The sequence below is a fragment of the Pelobates fuscus genome, chromosome 2, assembly GCF_036172605.1.
Source record: "Pelobates fuscus isolate aPelFus1 chromosome 2, aPelFus1.pri, whole genome shotgun sequence".
Lineage (NCBI taxonomy): Eukaryota > Metazoa > Chordata > Amphibia > Anura > Pelobatidae > Pelobates > Pelobates fuscus.
The window spans coordinates 184185186-184203886 of NC_086318.1; the positions used below are offsets into that span (position 1 = coordinate 184185186).

Sequence of the window (18701 nt, forward strand, 5' to 3'; positions counted from 1 at the left end):
CACTAACAGATGTCCCTGCTTCTCCAGCAAGACACAGCACGAGTGAGTGGCTGTAAGTGGGCAGATGGGAAATGATCACTTCCACTTCCTGTCCAACCTCACACACAGACCCTGGAGGGACTGGGGCAGCATAATCTATAACAGTTCCTGCCGCTCTCTTCCATCAAGTATAGGAGGCTGACTGGACTACAGAAGAAGACAGGCAGGTGTCTATTCAGTCTAATGGGAAATGAATACAGCATATAAGCATAAAAGGTTATAGAAAGCAAAAGACATAAATCATTTTCTGCAACTCAATACTACACTCATAGTAATATCTGTTTAAAGGGATACTATAGTGTTAGAAATACAAAGTTGTATTCCTAAAACTACAGTTCCCTCTGCCTCCCCTCCTCCCACGCGTTCCCCTGGTCAATAAAGGGTTAAAAAAATAAAATAAACGCTTACCCATTTCCAGCGTGATTATCCTGTGACGTCACCTAAAACAGGTTTTGCATATAGAAACAAGATATGACTAGGCCCCTTGTTCGAAAAAGTCAGCAACCATTTCTTATAGTAGTATGAATAAAAATAAACATACAACAGTAACATAGTAAGCTTGAGATTGCCATGTGTGATGTTCGAATAGCAGTAACTCATAAATTAAACCTTCACATACCAAGGTTGTCTAATTTCTTCTTCCACAACTATGATGTTGTTTATATAACTGTGTGGGCATCATGAAGGAGGAAAGTCTAGTCTTGGTCTGAGGCATTGCTATGGAGGGGAGACCCAATCTAAAGCCCCATGTGGGGTTTGAAAGAAAATACATACATTTTATAGTTTGTAAAAGTACCAATTTAATCCACCATAATGTTAGTCAATGATATAGCACAGTGCTGGGGTGCAGAATTATTATAGTGGGTACAGGTTTAATGGTACAAGTTTGGAGTTTAGGTTGCCGATGTAGGGTTACTACAATATGGTGTGGGGTAAATACAGTGTGTGGCGCTTATAAATCTTGACTTTTATAACACTCTGAATTAAATTTTAAGATCTTGTGTCATAAGGTGATTCAAAGAAAATGTTAGGGTTCGGGCTGGACACAGGGCATGGTATGGGATGTGGTATTGAGAGGGTTTTAAGTCAATTAAAGTTGGATGGGTCCAAAAATGTACGCTTGGGCTGTCGCCCCTGGTCTTTTTGCTACCTAGCAATGCCCCTTGTTTCTGGAACTTCCTAAGTGATGTAAAAGAATATATCTGCATGGACTTTTAACTTTATCACAAGGATAAAAAAAATTCCATACATCATATTAGTGATAGCGTGAGGATTCAGTGACACCCAACACAGCATCCTAATGTGAGCTACAACACATGCTATTAGTTAATTTTCCAACCATAGAAATCTTTCAGCTTTATTCAAACAATATAGAAAACTATGGTGACACTTTATGTTCACAACCTTCTCCCACTTAAATGTGTACACTGAATGCCAAAACTCTGTCTCGATTTAGTATATAAAACTAAATTGGAGAGAAAAATAGCTGGACAGTGGACAGCATCATACTGCAGATACAACATTCCTATTGTAATGTAATCCTACAAGTTGGTGTCATTTCTTTCAACATCAGGGTCCTCGCCGCAACCCCAATGATACTAGACTTGAATTTTTGGTGCTTAAAAACTGCTTCCACTCAATAAAGGAAATGGGAAGGTGTTGAAAAATGGCCAAAGTAGAGGCTTTGTATTGCACGATTGCAAAACCAATCCATGTAGCTCCCCAAAACAATCAGGGCAATTATGTTGTAGGTGTGCACAGTTAGCATTGCAGGGTTGTGTTAGGCACATACATAAGAACATTATTTTATTTGAAGTGACATGCATTACACTTTGTTATCTATGCATGAATACACATAGGTCATTCTGGTTTTGCCTATAACAGCTTTTCTGAGTTCCTTACATCTTGGGAATAGTCTGCTTGGGTGTAGGTAATGCACATGCATTATTACTCTTATATAAGTTTATGTGCCTTTACACTAGTGCTTGGTCATATTCTTCATGGTTATCCCTGAAGAGTTCTCAATGTTGTGTACTGTGTTAAATGTATCCTCCCTTTTCCAGCAATGCCTGTTTTAACCGTTGCTGGCTGCTGGTTCTATTATTCCCTAACTATGACCTTTACATTCTACCAGTCCTAGTTGTGGGCAGAGTAGATGGGCCGAATGGTTCTTATCTGCTGTCACATTCTATGTTTCTATGTTTCTATGTTTCTAGTGCCTTCCAGCATGGAAGTGTCTGATCTTGCCTTGTTATCGACTACTATTGTGCCTTTGTGTGCACTGCCTATCCACAAACTGATACCAACTCTCAACTTTATATTAGATTATGAACTTTATTCATGCCTCCATTTCCTAACACCTCTACTACCTACAGATATGTAGTGGCCATTGTTAAATGGTGGGCTCACCTGAAATTAAAGATGGTTGCTCTTTGCTTAGTGTACATGAGGCCCTGCATGTTGGACACCAAACCTTTTGCTTGCCTTGCTATGTGTGCCTGACATTTGTGAAACCTCTCAAGTGTTGATTGCCTTGGGATTCCTCTGAGTCTCACATTCTTTCCTTCTTCTTTGATCATAGAGATCATAGAGATGATATCACAAGAGTAAGGCATTAGAATGCTGAGGGGTTTCAAGTAAAGACGAGTAGATTTGGATAGTAGCATGAATACAACCCCCCATAATGGGAAGTTTTTGTTAATGTTACACGGGGGGATCATGATATCTCCACTGAGAGAAAAAATAACATCATTAGTATTTTAAGCAGGCTTGAAAAGATTTCTAAAGGGCGGACCATGTCCAGAACATTCACAGATCACCAAAGAGGCAACACTTCTATTTCTTAGTGGGTATATAATCATTACCAAGTTAATTTCCAACTTCCAAACCATAGCTTGAGCAAAGATATAGTAAATATATCTAAACTTCTGATAACAAAAAAGTTTCAATGTCAATGCGAAAGAGATTGAAGGAGGACATAGAAAAAATTTCAGAAATCCCAGCTATTATCTCATTGTCCGCCTTGACTAACTAGTACAAATTATTGCTACATTCAGAAACAGCCCTAAAAGTATATACGTGTCTGGGTAAGTATGAACCTATAGACATTGCTTACACCATATCTTATTTTCTTTTTGCAGGAATGTTGAATGAGCTTGTAACTTGACTTGAAACTTGGGGTCACACAAGTATAAATTGTGGGAAAAGGATCTAATTATGATGGCAGTCATTTTATGACTATAACAATGTATTTTGACTACTGTTAAAACATACATGGGTCTAAGCAAATATGAGCAATTACAATGCAGAGGTAAGTGAACAGGAACACTGCACCCAGACCACTTCAATGAGATGACGTGGTCTGGGTACCAACAGTGTCCCATTAAGCTGTGGCATATATGCTAGACTGTGCACGTCATTTGAACCCCAGTTTTTGTTAAAATGCTCAAAAACGGTTTGACAAAAATATGGGCCTATAATTAAAATCTAAAATTAGTAATTAATGTTTAATTAACAATAATACAAGCTGTGTATGTCTTGTAAAGAGACTGTTCTGATTTTGTGATGTTCACAAATATCCATCATTACTACGAGGTATATTTATATCTCTTACTCTCCCAGATGAATAAAATACATTTTTGCATCAGAGAGCCTTACTTTTTATAACTAGAACAGTTTATTTATATAATCTTCTTACTATATATCACTGCATAACCCAAGAACTACATACTTTTTTTTTCCATTTGTGCATATTTGATATTTTTCTATTTAATTGACATGACAAAAAAGATTTAAAACCTATACAAATTACTTTAAAAATAAATTATTCACAACAGACACAAGTCGGTCCATGTTCAACCAAATTATATTTACTTATAAACTTGAAATTGAATTTACTCAATCACATTTCATTTTATTTACTAATTAAATAAAATGAGCAAAACACACATGGTGAAACATTGCAAACTAATCCATAAAATAGCAACAAAACTATATAGACACTTAGCAGGTAAAAATTCAAATACACATTTTATGATAATCCAATAAATTTACCTCTGCCATTGGTTTTTCATACACATCTTCTCCTATGGATTTTTCTTTAGCAAGTACAGCATCCCTGTGCAATATTCGAAGTACATCCTCTGGAGCCGAAAACCCATAGTGAGCTTCCAGAACTTCAGGTTTAGCTTTCTCTGTCTTTAGCATATGGATAACATCCTCCCTAGCCTGTGGGAATGTAACAAGATCTGATTAGAGAAGCTGCAGATTATATAACACATGCTTACATCATTCCTGATAAATTGACATTTGGTATATGAGTCTAACGCCATTGGCTACTTCGACAAGAACTTCTTCTGTAGTGCACTTTAGTTTGCCAAAACCAGATTGCTAAACTGATATTGTATGACATGTTGCTAGGAAGCACCGGTGTGTATTATCCACAAAGACGTCTTCGCACTATAAAAATGTAGTTCCACAGGAAAAGGTTACAAAAATTATGACTACTACGTTAAACATTAATAATTCATCAATATAGGGTCTGAAAAAGAGAATTCTTTATTATAGGTGATCTTCCAACATAATAGAACATATTTTAATTTTATATCTTAGTATATTATTAATTACAAAATTATGATATTGTTTTAAAATATATAAAATGCGATAGTGATATGCATTTATTGAGGGCAAAATATTAGAAAGATGTCACTGTACATCTGAGTAGTGAATCATGGTTCTTGACTACTGGTCACATATGTTGGAATATCTTTGTGGTGTTTTCATCTATAAAGATTGACCATATCATCTGCTAAAGCAGAGATTGTGGGAGATCAGTGGACTTCAGGCATGGAACAAAATCATTTTTAGAAAGCTAACATTGATTGTGATTTCTGGAACGTGTTTGGGAAACCTAGATTTGTTTTAGGGGATACCTCAAAACATAACTAGAAGTGGAGGATAATTTTTGTACTAGAATTGCTGTATTTTCCTTTTAAAGATAATTGGACATGGTATTGCAGTTAATGCTTTGGAGAAATATAGTAACATGTTCAGAGGCGTAACTAGAAACCACGGGGCCCCGGTGCGAAAATTGCCCTGCCTCCCCTCATATGTCTACCACCCTCCCTCCATACGTCTACGGTCCCTCTCCCATACCCCCCCCCCCACCACACATGCAAAAGGATACACATGTAGACACACACACACATATACATACACATACATACAAACACACACATGCACACATACATACAGATACACAGACAGACACAAAGACAGACATACACACACAGACAGACACACATACATACAGACACAGACACACATACAAACACACATACATACAGAAACAGACATACACACACACACAGACACACACACAGAGGCATACATACAGACACACAGACATACACACAGACACATACACACAGACATACACACACACACACACATAAAGACACACAGACATACATACATACAGACACACACACAAATACAGACATACACAGAGACACACACACAAATACAGACACAAAGACACACATACCTTCCCCTGGGGTCCAGTGTTGGCTCAGCCAGATGGGAGTCAGAGTTCCCACTCTGTCTCCCTCTCTTCCACCCGCGCGGCTACCGGTGGTTGCTGGGAGGAAGTGACCGTGGCAGTCACTTCCTCCCAGCCTCTAACGTCATCAGAGGGGGCCCAGTTGCGCTGTTAATGAGCTAACCAGGCCCTCTGGAATTACATAGCATCGGGCCACCAGATGGGCGCCTCTAATGCGGCCCTGGCGGTTCTACCGCGTAGGCCGAGGGCCGCATTACTCAGCTGGCGGGACCCGTGCTTGTAGGGGTCTGCAGGGCAGCCGGGTCCCCTGGAGTGACAGGCTCGGTTGCAGCTGCGACCCCTGCGACCGCTGTAGTTCCGACAGTGAACACGTTGGGTTTAGTTTTTGATGAAATGGGTAAAATTCTCAGCTTTCAAAGTGAAATAAAGGACAAAAATGACACTTTACACATTATACACAGAGGTTTGTTGCATTAATGTTTCTACTAGGCATTTTTACTTGTTGTATGAACTGTTCATTTACAGTACATAAAGAGAGAGTCCCATAAGTATCTTAATCATAATTTTGAAAAAATGCACACTCTGTAATTAGTCTGCAAGATCTCTGTGAAAACAGGAAAATATAGCAGAATGTTTCCTTTGGGGGATTTATTTCCATTCTCTGACCTATTCCTTAAGTTAAAATCATCTGTTGTGAATTTTTGTACAGTGTTAAATGGGAACTATCACTTCTCTGGAATGTACACCTTTGAATAAAACATTTAAAATCACCTATAACGGTGTCATGTATTGCTCACTTTTCTTTTACATTTATTTGAAAGATTTAGCAAATAACCTCACAATCCAGTTCAATCAAAAAAGAGCCAGCGTACAGAATGAGGTATGAATGAGGAGACAGGTACAATGTTTTTGTTTCTCCTACCCATTGTATACACCTAATGCTGGTGTCCAATCAGAAGAGCCTGGATACAGCATATGTGTAGGTAGTTATTGTATGTACAGAAATAAAATACAGAGATGTGACGTTCATAATGATTTTTGTGACCTTTGTTAATATATTGTTTTTGGCAGATTTGATTTTGAACAATCATATATATTAACAGGTACTAATGTAGTTCAATAGTGGCTTTAATACAAATGTTTCTTTGTCATTGTATCTTAACTGGGTGTGCTTGTTCTTTAATATATGTATGTGTGTGTGTGTGTGTGTGTGTGTGTGTGTGTGTGTGTATACAAATGTGTATTTGTATGTATATAGATATATATATATATATATATATATATATATATGGATGTGTGTGTTTGCTCACACATACATGCATATATTCTGCAGTTTATCTTGTCCTGCATGCTAAGGCTAGTTGCTCCCTGCCCTGCTCATCACTGGTTTATTAACTTAACCCTTTCAGGACCGCTGACGGTTCAGGACCGTCAGCGGTAAAACATGCGTTTGGACCGCTGACGGTCCTGAACCGTCATAACGGTCTGGGGCTACTTACCTGATCGCCGTCGGTCCCACGGCGGCGATCAGTGCTCCACCCGGTCCAGGGGGGTTGCCTGTCTGCCCGGGCAGTCCCCCCTCGGCAGATCAGGACCCTGCGGCCATGTGATCACTCGATCACATGACCGCAATAGGTGTCTGTGTATCTGCCTGCAGGGGGACTGTCTGTGCTGACAGGCAGTCTCCCTGCAAGTGAAAAATCAAAAAAATAAAGTTAAAAAAAAACAGTGTAAAATCAGTGTAAAAAAATAATAATAATATGTGTATATATTTGTGTACGGCACATTACGAGGACGTTAGGCTATGATAATAAAAGAAGCAGTTTTAGTAATAGCAAGTCAGTTGAGGTGTGCCGAAACTGACGTGAGGTTAGGCCTGTAAAAGAGGGCCCACCTAGAAGAAATGATAAATTGAGGGTGCGGTGGGAGGGGCACTTCCGGGTTCGTCGCTGAGAGGTAGCTGGATTGTAGTACGTTATATAGGGCAAGTTGTACCTCCCACAATTACAGGCCAAGCCTTCTATTTGTGTACGGCACATTACGAGGACGTTAGGCTATGATAATAAAAGAAGCAGTTTTAGTAATAGCAAGTCAGTTGAGGTGTGCCGAAACTGACGTGAGGTTAGGCCTGTAAAAGAGGGCAAAAATGATTAGAAGCGATTTCTGATAATACATATAAGCTTATTTATATACAAACATTATATAGACATATATGGAAAGTCATTCTTATATCATTTCCAGGTTTAGGAATGTACCTATTGTATGCAGGTGATGTGCATCTTCCCGTGTTTTAATATATAATATATGTATATGTATCATATATATAATGTCATATTAAGTGTATTTTTATATTTATATATACGTATATTAATATAAAAATACACTTATATTTAAATTACACACGAATATATACAATATATAATTGCTATATATATGGTATATATATATTATTATAAAATACAAATAATATGTTAATAAAAATAAATAACAAAAAATAAAAAGAATTTTTAATAATTATAAAAAAATATTTATATATGCAATTTTATTCTAACAGTATTTTGATATATATATATATATTTATATCAAAATATACTTAGAATGTAATGATATATATATCTATGTATAAATAAATAAATAAAAACAATACGAAATATACATATGTCCATATACATAATTACATAAATAATTTCATAAATATACACGTAGACGTCAAATATATAAATATGTATATATATTAAAATTCTACATGTGTATTTATGTAATATTTTTACCTAATTAAGTAATTTTAATGATTGCAATTTGAGGGACCTGCCTGCCAACCCAGGCCGAAAGTCCAGATAATTTAATTTGCTAGCACTGTGTTTAACCCTGTAACTTTCTATGACACCCTAAAACCTGTACATGGGGGTACTGTTTTACTCGGGAGACTTCGCTGAACACAAATATTAGTGTTTCAAAACAGTAAAACATATCACAGCGATGATATTGTCAGTGAAAGTGAAGTTTTTTGCATTTTTCACACACAAACAGCACTTTCACTGAGGATATTATTGCTGTGATACATTTTACTGTTCTGATACACTAATATTTGTGTTCAGCGAAGTCTCCTGAGTATAACAGTACCCCACATGTAGAGGTTTTATAGTGTTTGTGAAAGTTACAGGGTCAAATATAAGGCTTGATTTTACTTTTTTTTTAATTGAAATTTGTCGGATTGGTTAGGTTGCCTTTGAGAGCGTATGGTAGCCAAGGAATGAGAATTAGCCCCATGATGGCATACCATTTGCAAAAGAAGACAACCCAAGGTATTGCAAATGGGGTATGTTCAGCCTTTTTTAGTAGCCACTTAGTCACAAACACCGGCCAAAGTTAGCGTTTCTTGCATTTTTAACACACAAACAAATATAAATGCTAACTTTGGCCAGTGTTTGTGACTAAGTGGCTACTAAAAAAAACTGGACATACCCAATTTTGAATACCCTGGGTTGTCTACTTTAAAAAAATATGTACATGTTAGGTGTGTTTCAGGGATTTATGACAGATAACGGTGTTACAAGGTCACTATTGATACATTTAAAATATATATATATTGAAACAGCAATTTCCTACTTGTATTTATAGGCCTATAACTTGCAAAAAAAAGCAATAAAGCATGTAAACACTGGGTGTTTTTAAACTCGGGACAAAATTTTGAATCTATTTAGCAGTTTTTTTCATTAGCTTTTGTAGATAAGTAAAAGATTTTTCAAGTAAAAGTCCAAAAACATGTTTTTTTTTTTAATTTTTCACCATATTTTATTATTTTTTTTAAATACAATATTGGACATAATACAAATAATGGTATGTAAAGAAAGCCCCTTTTGTCCTGAAAAAAACAATATATAACTTGTATGGGAACCGTAAATGAGAGAGCGGAAAATTACAGCTAAACACAAACACCACAAACATGTTAAAACTGCTCTGGTCCTTAACATACAAACATCGCAAAAACAGGCCGGTCCTGAAGGGGTTAAATGTTATTTAACATTCTGCTTATCTCTAAAGACTTTCTCTGTTATTTTTGCTCCCCCCCCCTTATTTTATTGATACCCACCCAAATGTCTTGATGACCAATCCTCACCTCTTCTGTGCATCTCCATTCCATAGATTTTATTGCAGTCCTGTTTTGACCCTATCATCAGGGCCGGACTGGCCCACCGGGATACCGGGGAATTTCCCGGTGGGCCGGTGGACTTGGGGCCGGCAGTGCAGCATCTGACACATTTTTCCCTCCTGTGAGGTTTTGTTTGGAGGCTGGGGGCCTGGGGCAGACAATTACCGAGGTGGCTGCTACACAGTCAGATGTGGCAGCCAGCTGCAGCAGGGAGGAGAGAGAGTCTCTCCCACATTGCCAGCTCTTCTGCACGGCCTGTCTGATAAGGATCCAGCCCCTGCACTGGAGCTCCGCCCACCAGCCTCAGCCTGGTGAACTTCCACACAGGAAAAGGAAGTACAGGAAGAGGAAGCACCTCACGAAGGAACCTCACACTGAACTTAGAATCCACACTGCCAGGGACAGGTAAATGTATGATTGATACTGAGAGAGAGAGAGAGAAAGAGAGTGTGTGAGAGAGGGAGAGAGTGAGGTTGAGAGAGTGTGTGAGAGAGAGTGAGAGAGAGAGAGTGTGAGAGAGAGTGAGAGAGAGAGTGTGAGAGAGAGAGAGGGAGAGAGAGAGAGTGTGTGAGAGAGAGGGAGAGAGTGTGAGAGAGAGAGAGGGTGTGTGAGAGAGAGAGAGAGAGGGGGAGAGAGAGAGAGGGAGAACTTAGAATCCACACTGCCATTGACAGGTAAATGTATGATCGATACTGAGAGAGAGGGTGAGAGAGAGTGAGAGAGAGAGTGAGAGAGAGTGTGAGAGAGAGAGGGTGAGGGAGAGAGGGTGAGAGAGAGAGTGAGAGAGGGAAAACTTAGAATCCACACTGCCAGGGACAGGTAAATGTATGATTGATACTGAGAGAGAGAGAGAGAGGGTGAGAGAGAGAGTGTGAGAGAGGGAGAGAGTGAGGGTGAGAGAGAGTGTGTGAGAGAGTGTGTGAGAGAGAGAGGGAGAGAGAGTGAGAGAGAGAAAGTGAGAGAGAGAGAGAGAGAGAGAGAGAGAGGGTGAGAGAGTGAGAGGGAGAGAGTGTGAGAGGGAGAGAGGGAGAGAGTGTGAGAGAGAGAGTGTGAGAGAGAGAGTGTGAGAGAGGGTGAGAGTGAGAGAGGGTGAGAGAGAGAGAGTGTGAGAGAGAGTGAGAGAGTGAGAGAGAGTGTGTGAGAGAGTGTGTGTGAGAGGGTGAGAGAGAGAGGGTGAGAGAGAGAGAGTGAGAGAGAGCGTGTGTGTGTGTATCAGTGAGCTTGTGGTGTGCTTGTGTGTGTATCAGTGAGCTTGTGTATATCAGTGAGCTTGTGGTGTGTATCAGTGAGCTTGTAGTGTGCTTGTGTGTGTATCAGTGAGCTTGTAGTGTGCATCAGTGAGCTTGTGGTGTGCTTGTGTGTGTACCAGTGAGCTTGTAGTGTGCATCAGTGAGCTTGTAGTGTGCTTGTGTATATCAGTGAGCTTCTAGTGTGCATCAGTGAGCTTGTGGTGTGCTTGTGTGTGTATCAGTGAGCTTGTGGTGTGCTTGTGTATGTCAGTGAGCTTGTGATGTGTATCAGTGAGCTTGTAGTGTGCTTGTGTATATTAGTGAGCTTGTGGTGTGCTTGTGTAAATCCGTGAGCTTGTAGTGTGCATCAGTGAGCTTGTGGTGTGCTTGTGTGTGTATCAGTGAGCTTGTGGTGTGCTTCAGTGAGCTTCTGGTGTGCATGTGTATATCAGTGAGCTTGTGGTGTGTATCAGTGAGCTTGTAGTGTGCTTGTGTATATCAGTGAGCTTCTAGTGTGCATCAGTGAGCTTGTGGTGTGCTTGTAGTGTGCTTGTGTATCAGTAAGCTTGTGTGTTTTTCAGTGAGCTTGTGGTGTGCTTGTGTGTATATACGTGAGCTTGTGGTGTGCTTGTGTGTATCAGTGAGCTTGTAGTGTGCTTGTGTGTATCAGTGAGCTTGTAGTGTGCTTGTGTATATCAGTGAGCTTGTAGTGTGCATCAGTGAGCTTGTGGTGTGCTTGTGTGTTTGTCAGTGAGCTTGTAGTGTGCTTGTGTATCAGTGAGCTTGTAGTGTGCTTGTGTGTGTCAGTAAGCTTGTGTGGGTCAGGACACTTCTGTGTTTGTCATTATCAAGCTTGTGTTGGTCAGAGAGGTTGTGTGTGTGGTGAGCTTGTCTGTAGTTAGGTTGTGTTTGTCACTGAGTTTGTCTCTAGTGTGCTTGAGTGAATGTCAGTGAATTTGTGTACGGCAGTAAGCTTGTCTGTAGTGAGCTTGTGCATGTGTCAGAGAGCTTTTGTGTTTATCGGTGAGCTTGTCTGTAGTGAGCTCTTTTGTGTCCGTGAGCTTTTCTGTAGTCAGTGTGTGTGTGTGTGTGTGTGTGTGTGTGCGCGCCATTGAACTAGTGTGATTTATTAATGTGGGACATTCTTTTAATATATATATTTTCTGAAATTACACAATTGACACACTGATGCCGATATGCTGATATTGGCATGGAGTGTTTCCCTGCTTAAAGAATTGTCCCCAAGCAGAGGCAGTCACAACGGACAGGGAGCATCCTGGAGGGTGGTGGTTATAGCACTGTGTAACACCCATGGATCATCTAGAGCGATGGGCTGCAGGTAAGACAAAAGTCTTCTTCAAAGTGCATACATATAAACAATACAAGCATACTATATGACACAATGAATTAGAGGGCTGAAATATTTTTTTTCCAGGGCTGCTTTCTGTTCCCAGTCCGGCCCTGCCTATCATCCCTGTCTTCCACAGTCAGAGTTTTAAAAGACCACTTCTAACAAACCTGAACAGTGCTCAGGGTCCCACCCACCCCTCCCCAACACCACCCCACTCCATGTTTCTTACTACATTTATAGATAGAATCCCTCACACAACTTTAGATAACTCCAAATAGCAGCTGCAAACACTACCAGGAATGAGCACAATCCACCTTCTTAACCCCTAACACTCAGTCCTCCTTCTTACTTCGGCTCATTCTCCTTTCCTCTAATTACCTACCCATCAGAGCAATGCTCTATACTCTCCTCCTCTCCTTCTCTCTTATCTCCCTCAGAATCAAAATATCTCATTCCACCCACCTCCCTCAACACACTCACATTTACATCAATCCCTCTTTGCTACACTCCCCCCTTCTCTCATCTCAAGCCCTGCACTCATTTCTCTATTCTCTCTCTCCAGCTCTAACCCAATCTCACCCTAGTCGCAGCCCATATAAAACCCATTCACACCTCCTGTCACTATCTCTCCTCCTACTTCTGGCAGCTGGTGACGTCTCTCCCAACCCAGGGCCCCACACCTCATCTGCTCACACCAAAATAAATAGAAACCATGCAAACCTCCTCCAAATACCCTGCAGTTTATCCAACTCTACCAAAATTCAGTGTGCACTCTGGAACGCTCGCTCCATTTGCACTAACATCAAATCTACAGCCATACATGACCTCATCATCTCTAACTCGCTCACAATATTGGCACTCACTGAGACCTGGCTGTCCCCATTGATACCACTACTCCTGCTTCTTTATGTTTCGGTGGTCTACAGTTCTCCCATACTCCTAGACTCGACTGTAAAGGAGGTGGTGTAGGCATCCTTCTCTCCCCTCAATGCACCTTTCAACCTATCCTCCCTGCCCCTGCCCTATCCTTTACTTCCTTTGAAGTTCACACTGTACGCCTTTTTAAGCCCGCTCCTTTAAGAATTGCCATCATCTATCGCCCCCCCGGTCACCCTAAACTATTTATTGAACACTTTTCCTCCTGGTTACCCCATTTTCTTTCCTCTAGCACTCCCTCTCTCATACTTGGGGACTTCAATATCCCTATCAACAAGCTCAACTGCCCTGATGCCTCCCGTCTGCTCTCTGTAACCTCCTCCTTTGGACTCACACAGATTTCCTCCTCCGCAACTCACACCGCAGGAAACACTCTTGACCTCATCTTCACCAATCTCTGTACCACCTCTGATCTCTCCACTGATCCTTTTCCTTTGTCTGACCACCATCTGCTAACATTTAACATCTGCATATCTCATACCAAAATTTCAACACCATCAACTCTCCAACCTCGCAGAAACCTCAACTCCCTCGATCTCCAGCACTTCTCCACCACACTCCAAACACTCCTTTTACCCATTTCAAATCTCAACTGCCCTAACTCTGCAACCTCACTCTACAACTCCACTCTCTCCTCTCAACTTGACATCATGGCACCTCCTACAGTTAAACGCAGCAAGCGCCCCCAACTACAACCCTGGCACACTAAGCTGACCCGCTACCTCCAAAAATGTTCCAGAACTGCTGAACGCTGCTGGAGAAAGTCTCACTCTGCATCTGACTTTGTCCACTATAAATTTATACTGCGCTCCTACAGCATGGCTCTTTCCTATGCAAAAGTAAACTACTTCAAAACCCTCATAAGCACACTGTCCCATCAACCCAAACACCTGTTTCACACTTTTGATGCTCTTCTTCGCCCTGTGACAACCCTTCCTTCCACCACCTTGTCCGCCACAAACTTTGCATCTCATTTCACTGAGAAGATCTCTACAATCAGGAAAGAGATCTCTAATCTCTCTCCTTCCCCTATCATTATATCACCCAACCCCACTCCCCCTGCCATCCTATGCACATTTGCACCTGCTACAGCACAAGAGGTTTCTGCACTGCTCCTGTCCTCCCGCCCCACCACCTGCTCTCTCGATCCTATTCCATCGCATCTCATCCGCACTTTGTCTCCCTTTCTTGCTCTTCCTCTCGCTAGCATTTTCAATCTCTCCCTTTCCTCTGGCACATTTCCCTCACCCTTCAAACATGCAACCGTAACCCCGATTCTGAAAAAGCCCAACCTTGATCCCAACTCCCCATCCAACTACCGCCCTATCTCGCTACTCCCATTTGCCTCCAAGATCCTCGAGAGAGTTGTGTACGCCAGATTGACAGACTTTCTCGAATCCAACTCTCTGCTTGACCCCCTTCAGTCTGGATTCTGCGCTGATCACTCTGTCGAAACTGCTGTGACCAAAGTATCCAACGACTTAATTGCTGCTAAATCTCACGGCCAATACTCTATCCTAATCCTCCTTGATCTTTCTGCCGCATTTGACACTGTTGATCATCAACAGCTTCTTCACATTCTTCGTAACTTTGGTCTACGGGATACTGCTCTCTCCTGGTGCTCCTCCTACCTCTCCCAGCGCTCTTTCAGTGTTTCTTTCTCTGGTTCTGCCTCTTCTCACCAACCCCTCTCTGTCGGCGTCCCCCAAGGATCTGTCCTCGGCCCCCTATTGTTCTCCATCTATACTGCCTCCCTTGGTAAACTCATCAGCTCCTTTGGTTTCCAATATCATTTAAATGCAGATGACACGCAAATCTACCTGTCCTCCCCTGATCTCTCTCCGCCCACCTTGACTCGTGTTTCTGACTGCCTCTCTGCTATTTCCAACTGGATGGCTGCTCACTTCCTTAAACTCAACCTGTCCAAAACAGAACTTCTAGTTTTTCCTCCCTCAAGTGCTGCTACTCCTGTTGTCTCCATCCAAGTCAACGGCGCTACTATCACCTCTACCTCGCAGGCTCGCTGCCTAGGGGTTCTTTTCGATTCTGACCTCTCTTTTACTCCCCATGTCCAATCGATAGTCAAATCCTGTTGCTTCCAACTCAAGAACATAGCGCGCATCCGCCCATATCTAACGCCGGACGCGGCTAAGATATTGGTTCATGCTGTTGTTCTCTCTCGCCTCGACTACTGCAATCCCCTTCTGACCGGTCTTACATGTTCCCAGCTTGCACCGCTGCAATCTGTAATGAACACGGCTGCGAGGCTTATTTTCCTGTCCGGTCGCACCTCCCACGCCTCCACGCTCTGTCAGTCCCTGCATTGGCTTCCAGTTAGATATAGGGCCCAATTCAAAATTCTGTCACTTGCTTACAAATCCCTACATAATGCTGCTCCAACATACCTATCCTCCCTCATACACAAGTATGTCCCGTCGAGACCCCTGCGCTCATCCCAAGACCTACGCCTATCCTCTGCCCGGATCCCCACCTCTGACTCTCGCCTTCAAGACTTCTCTAGGGCTGCACCTATTCTGTGGAACTCCCTTCCCTCCTCAATCAGACTTTCACCCAGCCTCCACTCCTTCAAAAAATCTTTGAAAACTCACTTCTTCGTTAAAGCGTATCAATTAAACTGTCAGCAGGCTTCTCATCCCCCACCCCATGACTCCTTTCCTGCAACTGTCAAAAATGACCTACCAAGCACTCAATAAACCCTTCTCTAACAAACTATTTAATTCCTCTACTTTAACCCGTTTGTGTCACTATACCCCACTCCCTCTAGCATGTAAGCTCATTGAGCAGGGCCCTCAACCCCCTCTGTTCCTGTACGTCCAGTGGTCTGATCTCAATTATGTGTCTGTTAGTCCACCCATTGTACAGCGCTACGGAATTTGTTGGCGCTATATAAATAATAAAATAATAATAATAATAATAATAATAAATGTATACGCTTTTAGAAGTGTGGAGATGATCTTGACTCTGAGATTGACTTGGTGTGAATAACCATGACAGAGGGCTTCATCTGTAGACATGCAGCCAAGTATTGCATTGTTATATCACTGAAATATTATCTTTGCAAACATTTGCACATCTCGGTATGGTCCCCAAACTATGTGACTTGTCCTGTTCTTCCAAATAAATGTGAATCTAGAGCACTACATAATTTAAAACAGAAAACTGTAGATCTGTGGAATGTGATTTTCTGAAATAGAATATTTTTATACTATACAAAATTGGTTTAAAAAACCCAAAATGGTTGCCAAGCCATGTTATCTAGTTAGCAAGCACAAAAACAAGGGCAATAGACAAAGCACATGTGCAGCAATCCAAATCACATAGTACAGAACTCCCTGCAACAAGATACACATTATCAAGTCACATAAAACTTGGAAATGAGCTGGAGTTGGTACTGGGTTGGTACAATAATAGTCATTAGCAAGAACATTGATACAATAATTAGGAGTGCAAACTAGTTATACAATACATTAGAGACACACTGTCACATTCAATCACTTTTATTTGCAAGCCCAAACAGGATAGCACATGATTTTCTAATACTAGCAGAAATTTACCAACACAAGTTTTTATCACTGTTAGTATTTTCTCACACGTATGTTTCCTTTTTAGGAGTAGGTTTTAGCAGTGCTTTGTATAGCATGTTACTTGATCAACAGGTGTGTGTGTGTGTGTGTGTGTTAGTAACTGGGAAGTTAATTGAGGACATTAAAGAGTGGTTAAGATGGGAGGGTGACAGGGATGGCAGCAATATGCCTGAGGTTGGGTTACATGAACGTATATATTTTTATATTGCTTTAATCTCATTGTTCAAACGAGTTGCAGGTGCAGCTGGTGCTTTTAAGTCTTTTATATTTATTTTTAACTTTACAACATTCATATGCTGTAGATTCAGGGTTTCCCCTTTTCAATTAGAAAAAAAAAGTGAGAAAAAAAATTAATTAAACGTATCTGTAATCCAATGCCAAGACAGGCAAACGTTAGCAGCTACCTTACTTCATGACAGATGATCTTGGTGCACTACTCTAACACAGAAACAGATCTTTGAACAATCTTATGCGATAAGATATAGTCTCCAAACTATATGACCTATCCTGTTCTCTTATATAATCTGAAGCATTTAGGACCTTCTGCACACGCATAGCAATTGCTGTGCATCACCACTATAATGCCTCTCATAGAGAAGCACTGAATTTAATGCTTCTTAATGAGAAGTGCCAAAAATGAATTCTTGTCATGTATGTGTGTCAGTGTGTGTATGTGCATGTCAGTGTGCGTTTCAGTGTATCTGTGTATCTGCACGTGTGTCAGTGTTTGTATCTGTGTCTATGTATTTATATGTATGTCAGTGTTTGTATCTGTATCTGCATGTGTGTCAGTGTGTGTTTTTGTCTGTGTATCTGCATCAGTGTATGTGTATATGTGCTTAAATCTCAGCATTCAAACGTCAACACTACACACAAATACACCTCTGCATTCAAACCTTAACACTACATACAAACACACCTCTATATTCAAACACCAAAGTTATATATAAACACACTCCTGCATTAAAAAAACCAGTTTTTTTTTCATGCAGGCTCTGTCAATCATAGCCAGGGGAGGTGTGGCTAGGGCTGCATAAACAAAAACAAAGTGATTTAACTCCTAAATGACAGTGAATTGAGCAGTGAAATTGCAGGGGAATGATCTATACACTAAAACTGCTTTATTTAGCTAAAGTAATTTAGGTGACTATAGTGTTCCTTTAACCCCTTAAGGACCAATCTTCTGGAATAAAAGGGAATCATCACATGTCACACATGTCATGTGTCCTTAAGGGGTTAATGTGCAAGTGTCTTTACTGTCTGTGTTACAGCCACTAGAGGTGTGTTCTATAGCAAATGTAAACACTGCCAGAGAAAAAAAAACAGCATCTATGTGTCAGAAACAATACATTAAGATTTTAACTTAAGTAAGCCCCTAGTAACTTTGCCATCAAGAGATTGCCTCTCTAGCTTACTGAATTAAATCTGTCTCATAAAGGATAATTATAAATGAGGGCACAAAAAAATTAAAATATTATTAACATTTATATAGTGCCAACACATTCTTCAGAATTTTATGATTAATTGGTTCCCTAGTTGAGAGAGGTAGATAAAATACTGATGTTGATAGAGGTAGACCCAATACTCCCCAAGGAAACTAGAACTGGGAATAGACTTCACACGCAGGGAAAAGCAACAAAGGAGTTGTCCAATTGAGGAACACAGAAGGAGAAAGGAGAAGAATGACAAAGACACATCCAACAATATATCAGTACAGGAAGCAGAGAAGTGCTGGGAGGGACAAGATGGAGTATAGGGAGCATGGGGACAGAGAGGAGCTGATTGAACTTAGAAATCCATTTATCTTGTTTCTTTAGTAATGGTCATT

General features: G+C 40.8%; 1 protein-coding gene across 5 annotated transcripts in view; it reads right to left on the reverse strand.

Annotated features, from left to right (window-relative positions):
• FILIP1 (filamin A interacting protein 1) overlaps positions 1 to 18701 on the reverse strand; it is a 240284-nt gene that overhangs the window by 59177 nt on the left and 162406 nt on the right. For all 5 annotated transcript variants that reach the window (XM_063443004.1, XM_063443000.1, XM_063443001.1 and 2 more), the window contains exon 3: positions 4093 to 4266. In XM_063443004.1, coding sequence (XP_063299074.1) covers positions 4093 to 4266 — 174 coding nt within the window. The remainder of the gene's footprint in view (positions 1 to 4092; positions 4267 to 18701) is intronic.